The sequence below is a fragment of the Homalodisca vitripennis genome, chromosome 7 (genome assembly GCF_021130785.1).
Source record: "Homalodisca vitripennis isolate AUS2020 chromosome 7, UT_GWSS_2.1, whole genome shotgun sequence".
Taxonomy (NCBI): domain Eukaryota; kingdom Metazoa; phylum Arthropoda; class Insecta; order Hemiptera; family Cicadellidae; genus Homalodisca; species Homalodisca vitripennis.
The window spans coordinates 100,097,547-100,107,834 of NC_060213.1; the positions used below are offsets into that span (position 1 = coordinate 100,097,547).

At 32.2% G+C, this 10,288-nt stretch overlaps 1 protein-coding gene across 3 annotated transcripts in view; it reads left to right on the plus strand.

Moving 5' to 3' along the window:
- LOC124366094 (orcokinin peptides type B-like) overlaps positions 1-888 on the plus strand; it is a 122,114-nt gene extending 121,226 nt beyond the window's left edge. For all 3 annotated transcript variants that reach the window (XM_046822344.1, XM_046822346.1, XM_046822347.1), the window contains one exon: positions 52-888. In XM_046822344.1, the coding sequence (XP_046678300.1) occupies positions 52-262 (211 nt within the window). In that variant the 3' untranslated portion in view covers positions 263-888. The remainder of the gene's footprint in view (positions 1-51) is intronic.
- The last annotated feature ends 9,400 nt before the right edge of the window (positions 889-10,288 follow it).

The following is a 10,288-nucleotide window of genomic DNA, read 5'->3' on the forward strand; positions in this document are numbered from 1 at the left end:
AGATATAAAAATCAATTACGTAACGTTCTACAATTAATTTACATGTTTCAGTGGAATCGGCTTGGGTGGACAGAAGAGGAATATGGACGAGATAGACCGAACCGGCTTCAACAGCTTCATTAAGAAGAACTTCGACGAGATCGATCGATCAGGGTTTGGCAGCTTCGTGAAGCGGAATTTCGATGAGATCGACCGGTCCGGGTTCGGGGGCTTCGTGAAGAGGAGTGCCTCGCCGGCCGCCGCAGAACAAGTCCATAACTAACCACCCCATTAGTTAAGTTAGGCTAAGTGGCATTTTGTTTAGTTAATCCACGCAACTTAGGATATGGAGAGATGCAAACACAGTTTTACCATCTTACAGGTAATTGCGGGTATTTCAACAGAATTTGGTCTCCTTAATTAAATAAATGTGTTTACTGTAAAAAACTTTCAGATGTATTGTGAATGTTCATTGTAAATTAAATATCCATAAGATCTATGTAGATGTAATTAAATATTGAAAAGCACATCTGGTATCATTAAAGTAGAATTTAAATGGTTTTCATTTAAGCAGCAGTTTTCGGTTCCACTGGTCATGTTAAAATAGCGTTTCACAAAATATGTTATAATTGTGTCAGAATTGTGGAAAAATATTAATTTCCAATGTTTCTTAAATTTGTAACCTAGCCATGAGGTTAAAGTAGAATTTTTCATTAGTATTACTGCTGTAAAAACGTTTTATTTATCTTACAACAAGAATAATGATCTATTTGAAACGTAATTCTATCTCTGTGTAATCCCCTATACTGTCCTGCTGATAAGATCTGTGTGATTATGTGATTAGTTTTCGTTCCAAGTGTTTGTCATTTATATGAAGTATTTTATTTAAGAATAAATGTTAATATTTTTGCTGTGCCTCAATTTATTTTTAAACTGCCTTTCCCGATACCACTTATCAACAAAGCAATAACTTATTGGTGAAATTAGTATTTAATTTAATAATAATGAACAGTTACATACAGGTGCTAAATTGGCGGAGGATGTAACAAAGAAATTAATCGCACCTTCAAAATTATTCTATATTAATGTCAAATTATAGAAATCAGACAGTATTAGAGTAACTCATGAAAGAACTCATTACCAATCAAGAGGATGGTGTTGTTTCACTCTACTCAGGTCCTGTCAAGATAATATGACCTACTATATAATGTCTAGGATAATTTTTAAATATTTGTTTGTTATCTTAGGATAAGAAGCTTATAAATTGAATCTGGACCTTTGTGCTGCTTCCGGAGTGACAGAATATTCTGGAAGGGTAAGTCTGAGGGTAACAGGGCCGCCTCGTATCAAAATTCATGAAGTAGAAATTGGGACAGTAATTATGAGTCATGTCCCACGAAATAAGGGCAGGGCAGCTCTGAACTAGCCTCTCCATTCAATGTAGGCAGGAGGTGGCAAACCCTTATGTTGAGGCTAGCAAGAACCTCTGATACTTAGGGAACCTACCCCACCAACTCCAACAGTCATCTCCCGAAGTAGAATAGACCTATCGAATTACTCTTGCTCCCCAGAATCATTTGACAGAATGACATTTACGGTTAGTGATGTGCTGTTCCTGGACATCCATAAGATTGCCCAGATTTAAGTGACAAGTCGGTTTTTGCTGTGCCCAGTGGTAGGTTTACCTGAAAGCTATAGATCAACCAGAAGTGATCTTTGCTGGATTTTAAAATATTTTAACAATCAAGTAGAAAACGTTTAAAGATTCCGAACACGAAAAATATTCCGAAAAATATCGAAACACTCAAACAGATTTTATATGTATCGATTATATATTTGACATGAGACATCCCCTATTAATGTACGACTAAGAATACTGTCGTAAACGTGCGGCCGCCAGTAGAGTCATCTCTAAACTAAGACTGCTAGAGTGGCAGTTACGTCATCAAGTAATCACCACTGCAGGCTCGTAACGACCCAGCCGTAGTACAGTACCCAGAAGTAATAATACGAGTGTTTTAAGGGTGTCATCACATATCTTTTCTAATGTTAACAAAAGTGTAATTTTTAACAACTCTTTGGATATTTTATTGGGTATTAAAAAGATTGTACTAGATTGACGTCACAACTAGAAAAAAATTACAATTGTGAATGGTATCTAGATTTGGTATTCTGTATTAGGTGCATGAATAAACTTCCAATACGTAATGCAATACAATACAGTTTTCTGAATTATAAGTATAATACATTGGAAAAAGTATAATAAAAATATTGCAAGTTTTTTGCTTTTGCTATTTTATTACAACGAAATTATAACCGAGACTATGACGTTAGTGGGCACCTGATGGGATAATGAGAATGCTAATTTACCTGGATTACACTATATGTTATAAGTTGTATCTTTGATGTTGAAAAGGAATAAATTGTTTGTTTTGAACTTCTTCGATTTAATTTTAGATATTTAGACGAACATGGCTTCAGATACCGCAATATTATCAGATTCCAGACGCTACTTTAAGAGGAAGGTGAACTAGAGCTAAACTCAGTATTCATATTAAACCAACCCTTCAAGCCATTGCTACGGTGTGTGTCGATAGTGTTAGTATTGAAATCTATGATTATGATAGATGCTTATCGTGTTTTGAAGAATATATCCTTTGCTAAGTATTTAATTTTTCTGGAGGACATATGCCTTACTAGATATTCTGACTGTAGCAGCTTCTATGGAAGGTGTTTTCTCTAGATGAAACTCTTGTATAAACCTGGATAGCAAGGATGTAAGTAACATACTGGCGTTGGTTTTTTTCAGTTGAATGATATTAGGTGTGCGTTTTACATACTAGTTAATTTGAGAGGACTGTTGATCGCTCTCATTTTGATCCCCCTTATAAATCTAACAATAATACAATAAACAATTACCCAACAACAGCAATAATTGATCAGACAGTTTTCATTTAGGAAGCCCATTTTCTCTATTTCTTAAATATATATGTTTTAAATCTTGTGGCGTGTCTTAAGATTCTTTTTCTACTCCCTGCTAAACGCCTCTTTCTTTACTTGATGATCTGGTAGCCTAGTCCCCTCCTTAAATAAAGGTGGAAGAACTGGCAAAGAAGAACAATAGAGTAGAACTCAGACTATTGATCAACCTACAGTATTGGAGTACTTCTCCATTACAGTAATGCCGTCTTTGCCAATCTTTTTGTATTTATTTAGTATAAGTTTTGTTTGATCTTTAATGCAGTTTCAACAAATAAATTATTCTAAATACAGTGAAGAATATCGGTACTTACCATGAAAGTTTAAAAGTGTATGCCTGAGCACGTTTTGAATTCAAAGTTTCCTATACATCCACTGGTCAATGCCTGCTCATATCCGCTCCAAGAACTCCATGGTGTTAAAACATTTACTTGAGTTGTTACATTATTTGAAAAATTGCGAGATCTTAAGGTAAACCTGTCTGTGACTGAAGGACGTTTTATGAGTACTGCCAACCTTGTACTGTAGCGACTTCCCCCTTATTCACTCAACAAGATCCTCGAACAAGCCCACGAAGACGGGAAGTATAAGGCTGAAAGAGGATTGGCCTTTCGTTTAAAATGAACCAGGCACCTAATGTATGAAATATCTTGAACATATATGTTTCTATAACGAACTAACGACTATCTGTATTAAAAAGTTCATAGATCTTTTCTCCAAGGAAATTCTGGTAGTATGATAAATGTATTTATATTTGTTAAATGCTCAAAACACTAAAGGCTTACGTGCAATGTGCACAAATCTTACTACTATATGCAATAGTCGGTTCGGAGTTTACACTTTGTTACTCGTAAATGTCAGATATGTCTACGGAAGGCATTTTTCTCTAAGCGTCTCCACAGTATACATGCTTGAATCCTAAAACTACTTTAAACAATCGAGTATCGAAAACTGGTCATTTGTATTGTAGAATCTTTTAAGGTGCCCCAAAAATGTAAATTTCAGGCCATATTATTCAAATGAACTTAATTATATATGTCTGCTGGCAATAAAAGATGATCTTACAATTTTATAAATTTTTTATAAATTTAATGAACATGTTTTAATACATTTTTAAACACAGGCCTCAGTATATTCTAGTAGGTGACGAAGAGGTAAAATTTGTAGCAACTAGACATTTTCCAAGTGTGTAAATCATCGTTCAAAGTGTCAGGTTCGAGGAGATAGATCGTAGATACCCAGAATTTAAGAATGGTTTATGACACATCTAGATATGATTTTTCTTGCCTGCTTAGATTCCTTCAGTGTACATGACCAGAAATGTCAATAGTCTCGCAAAGTATCTTGTTTCGACCTCAATGTTTTGTCATAAACAGCTTTAGAAAAATTATTGACAGTGTATATATGTCATATAATGTTAACTGCTATGCGTCAGTGAGCAGAACAAGTGCTGTAATACTTTTAAAATTCTAATATTTTGGCATTTGAAAATATTGCATTGATTTTAATATATAAGGATTATTAAGAATGAATTACCCACTGAACGGAATAATTTATCGGAATAAATTATTTATATAATTTATTAAATCTTTTATATTGGTTGGTATCTTCATTTATTTTATGGATCTTATCTCTTTTCAATGCCACTTAATTCTTCATTTATTTGATGGATCTTATCTCTTCTCAATGCCACTTAATTCTTCATTTATTTTATGGATCTTATCTCTTCTCAATGCCACTTAATTCTTCATTTATTTGATGGATCTTATCTCTTCTCAATGCCACTTAATTCTTCATTTATTTTGATGGCTTCTATCCCTTCTCAATGCCACTCAATTCTATCAAAATTCATATAGATCCATCAAGCTAATTATAACACGATTTTTGTATAAGAAAGCTGTAACGTATTTCATTTTGTATTTACATTATTTTACACAAACCAGAGCTCGATACTAGCTATCGATATTCTTCTGGTGTTACTGGTTCAGTACTGAATTATTGGACGGATGATAACCTAGTTGGCACGCGTATAATCATTTCTTTATTAAACTTGAAGGTGACCGTCCGCCTATCAGAAATGATATCGCTTTGTCCGTAAGTAAAATGAATATTTGTCTTCTCATTTTAATTGGCTAAGCGTTAGCGAAGCCTATCACTCATGAGACTGAAAAAGATCATTTATGTTTGTTTGTCACTAAGTGATATAACAGTCAGGGCAAAATTCTGTAATGATGGGATCCAAAAGCTGGTGCCTGATTTGGAAATTTTAAAATGTTCAAGGTGACTATGTAGAGAAGTGAATAAATGTTCATAATCTAAGCGTTTGTGATATCATTTAAGTTCACACATTAAGTTTTCTTTGGTACATTACAAAACGGTTCTTGCTGTAAAATTGCATCTCATAGTTAATATGTGTCAGCCCATAGTCAATTCCAAGAAAACGCTGGCATTTTGAAGATGGATAAGTGAACGGAACACAATATGTATTTGTTTATCCACCAATACGGTTCATCATCAATATAGTATAACATGATCCCCTGAAACAATAATTCCATTTGAGTAATTTTTATGATTTCAGCCATAATTGTATTCCAAAGAGGCCAGGATTCTACAGGTAAAACGATTTCTTAAGTTTTATTCAAAGAGTTTAGGCTCTATAATCAACTCTATATTAAATTTTACTAATATTCCCAATACTACTGGGGAAGAGGTTGGATACTTTATTTCGGTACTTAAATGTGGGAAATTATTTTAAGAAGGACCAACTCTTTGAAAATTTGCAGGTCTCCCTAGAGAGCTTTTTATTTTTGTATTTGTACGCGATACAAAAATATTCATTATAAGCTATTGTTTCCTTACAATTTCCAATAATCAATATTCCTAAGGATATTTATATGCTTAAGGCACCATTGTTTATGTATTTTATACGCTACACACTATCCTTTTACTGGTATCACGTACTCTTTGTCTGAAGTTTATTAAACCTATGCATGATTTAAAAGGATAACAGTATTATGAAAGTTTGCCATCGTTATCTGATAAAGCAATAATAATGGGATGTTTTTAGAACTCATATATGCCCTCAATAAGTCCCAGTATAAGGTAAATAAAATAAAAACAGGCAATTCCAGAACATGGTGACAGATCCAAAATTAAAATTTGCGACATAAAAGCAGTACATTAAGGAACTGAAACTTAGCACCAAAATCAGGGGCAGAATAAACAGAAAGATTAAGGCGCACCACGTAAGTTAATTCTTGAATTGTTGACGTTTGGATTAAATTATTTCATTATAGCGTTACTAATCTAATGTAACAAATTTACATTAGTGACAAAATTAAACTTGCGTCATATGTATGTGTGTGATAACTGTCAATAAATTAATGTCCACTCCCAAACAGTACCGTTCTGCTGAACAATGGAATTCACTTTTACAGAATCAGCGAAACGCGAATCAAAACAATCTAATGTAAACGTTGTCACTTGTCCTTCGGTGTTGTTTTTTATTCATGTCAACTTAAATAAACAATGCAGTTTGTTATTGTGTACTGGAATTTTTATTGTAACTAAATAAACAACAAAAATTGAGGTGGCTCTAAAATAGTCTAAACATTTCCCGCTATAAAATTGATAAAAGAAAGACATATCAAACTAGTCTCTGTTCTAGGAAGGAAGTAGTGAGTAAACCAGTAATATCAAGTTAAGTAAACTAAGCCATTTTTATCTATGTAATATGTCATCTAATGTCTAATATGCAATATAGACTTCAAAAATGTTTTCCTTATATTTTCTACTATTAACATTTGTCTACCATATGGCTTATCAAACAGCTATTTGGTTTTATTATAAACCATAGAAAAGTTCATAAATATATAATAGGAGTCTTCGAATGATTTTAATTTATACTTGAATCTAATAAGAAGTTGTGAAAGGACAATATATATACACAGAAGCAAGTGTGCATTGCGTTGCACAAATCAGTTCTAGCTAAACAAAATAATCACTTTGAATGAAAGCATGCATAATTAATTTACTATAAGCGATATATATATATAAATAAGTGAGTACTACTATATATATATATATATATATCGCTTAGTAGTTAGTGACTCTTCACATCCAATGGAAGATTGTCTACAAGGAGTTCGGCAAGAAAAATTAAACGTAACCCCTGTCAAAATAATACAGTACAAAATGCTCTTTGCAAATTAACTAAGCAGATGACATGGCAGGTTAAACAAAAATTCTCAAGATTTGTATAAAAACAATCAGTACAACAAAACAAATTTATCCTAGGGGTTGATAAATGGTTAAAAAAATTTCATACAGCTAATATTCATACTGCTACCTGTTTACTGATTTGTATAATATATATTTCTCTCAAATCCAACAAAGTTTACCCACGTAAATTTTAGACAAATCACTGTTTAACTAACAAATTCAAAACTCCCAATGTATCAATGTCTACCAACTGTAATAGTGATAGTAGGGAGAAAAGACAGATAGTAGGGATAGAGTTTCACTATAGCGGGAAAGGCTTCGCTTTAAACTTTGTCAAGTACACTATAATGTAAAAAATCCTTTAATTTCAAGTCTGTATAGTTCTCTCTTTTAGTACAAGTATCTATCAATGAAAGTTAATAAGTATTTAGTTTTTTTTTAGAAAACACTATAAACGTTATTAATACTTACCATGCTCTCTCATAAACAATTGATAATCGCAAGTCAAAACTTTCCAAAAAAACGTTCAATTCTGAAAAATATGATATAAGTTTATAGACAGTTTTAGTGGTGTCATCATAAAGACCTATGCCATTATAAATCAATGGGTACCTTTGTTTTATTGTCATAAAAGTTAATAATATCCTCTTGAAATTAAATTTTTTAAATCCAGTCCTTTAATTGATATATTAAATATATAGTGTTTTTATAATACGGTTTGAGCAGTAAGACTTGAAACGATATATTGTTGAGTATCACATATGTGACGATACGTCTGAAACAATTACAATTTAAAATGCAACTATAGATCAAACAATAATTTTATGTTTAAAAAAAAAAACACATAAAATGTATTTTTATTGCCTATTAACACTTTTGAAATCTCACCTTTCAAATACTTCGCAACGATGAGTTATTAAATACCTGTAAATAATACCAAAATCCATAACAATTTTCAAAATTTTATATAAATCGGTCACATGCATCTGTCAGGTGTGCTTGACCATAGTGCACGACATTGCTTCGCAAAAGAAATGAAATACGTAGAGAGAGTGGTTGTTTTAATGCACTCAGTGAGCGTGACCTAGTTAACTAACTCATGATATGCTCTAGTTAATCCTATGTGTCTCATATCTTGTGTTGTTCATATACCTAGGTGCATGCAACCTTTCATAGATCATCATATTTACTGCACTTTGGCATAACAAATATTGTACAAAACAACCAGGAAAACAGAAATGGCAAGAGCTAGTTGAGCAAGAGTGTGACATTAAATGTACCGTAAGGCAACACGTCCATCGTGGAAATGTTACATAGAGCTCTTCTAGTAGATCGGCAACAGTAGATGAACAATCTCATTCCTTGAAACTGCTGGTAATTCTGTTTCTTGGAATAGATTCTACAGTGCAACAAGTAAATGTTTAACTGTTTTAATAACTAATCTTTCGACTGGAACAAAATAAACTACGAATGTGGTAATCTTCAAATAGTGAAATTAAATATTAAAACATGAATTATAAGACTGTATGTTGCCAGAATGAGCATTCATTATATACGATATAGAAGGAACATGAGTACAATTACATGTATCATATTATTGTCTCCGGCTATACACATAGTTACTCAAAATTAATGTTGATTTATTTGTAGACAAATAATTAATGAATCATCAAAATTTAAAAAAAATGTTATATTAACATAATTTATGTCCATTACAAAAATTGTAATATGCACTAAGAATTCTTGATACGAGCCTCACTATTAGTCTGCCAGTATCCAGGCGGTATTAAAGAATGATGCGTAACTAAATGTTTGGTAATTCCCTCAGCATGAAAAAGCAGTTGTTTCTTGCAACAGTTAATTGCTCGCTCTGATAATAAAGCCATAAAATTTTGGCTTGATGCTAAGATTTCATTGATACTTATTCTTGATGGGGTTCGTCAAAGAAAAAGTTTAGAGTCCTATTATGGTCCAAAATCTGCAAGGCTTAAAGCAGCAGTTCAATTCATAACACATAAAACGTTTCACAGTGTTTTGGAGGAACTTGAAATATAACCTGGATGTTTAAAGAGTAAATAATATATGATTAACCAATTTAAGCTTTTTTTTATTCTGCACTAAGAGGAAGGTGAACTAGAGCTAAACTCAACATTCACATTGTTTAACCCTTCCCATAGCTAAATTTTTTATATAAACTCGGTAGCTTAACAGTTTGTAAATATCGTCTCAGAAACGTAGTATTGGACTCAATTATGCACCTGATGAGACATTAAGAATACCTTTTCACGTATATTACACAATTTATTTTGGATGCCTCTGTGGAGATCATTTTGAGGATTATTTTTCACCTCAGATTCCAGGAGTCAAAATTGTGACGGCGTCAGATGTCATACGCTGCACTAATGGGAATAAACTGGAGCTAATTTCAACATAAACATAGAATAAATCCCTCCTACCATAGATACGTTCTGTAGAGAAATTAATCATATTTCTCCATTATCTTTAACGATTTAAAGTATCTTAAACTGTATTTATATACATATGGGATCAGTCTTAAGCTCTTTCACTCTTTACTCGTATGTAAATTTTGAGAATTAGAAATATATATATATGAGAATATATGAATTTTTTTAAATTTTTTACTTTATGTTAAAGGATAAACTTATAAGAGTATTTTATGGGTTCCAAACGTAAATTACTAAAAACTAGCTGATTTCTGTTAATTTGTTGCTGAAGTAGTAATTTAAAATCTACTAAACAATTTAATTCAAGTCAGCTTATTTGATTTGTATATTTTTATAATGTATATAAATATACATTGGAGTATATTTAACATGAACTCTGTGTAGTTTATTTGTACAAAATGTTTTATCGGATGAAATAAAAAGAAAACCAAGTAAAAGTTTAAAATTGATCAAATACTATTACAAATACATAACATCTAACACGTGGAGTACCTACGTAATCGATTTAGTATATTGTTTCTTACAAACAAACAATCATAGCATGCGGGACGGACTAGAAGTATAAGGGTATGTAAATGAAGGTCAAGCGTTAACGTTAGACTTATCTTCCTCTAAATAGGATTATTCTTTGTATCCCCCTCAGT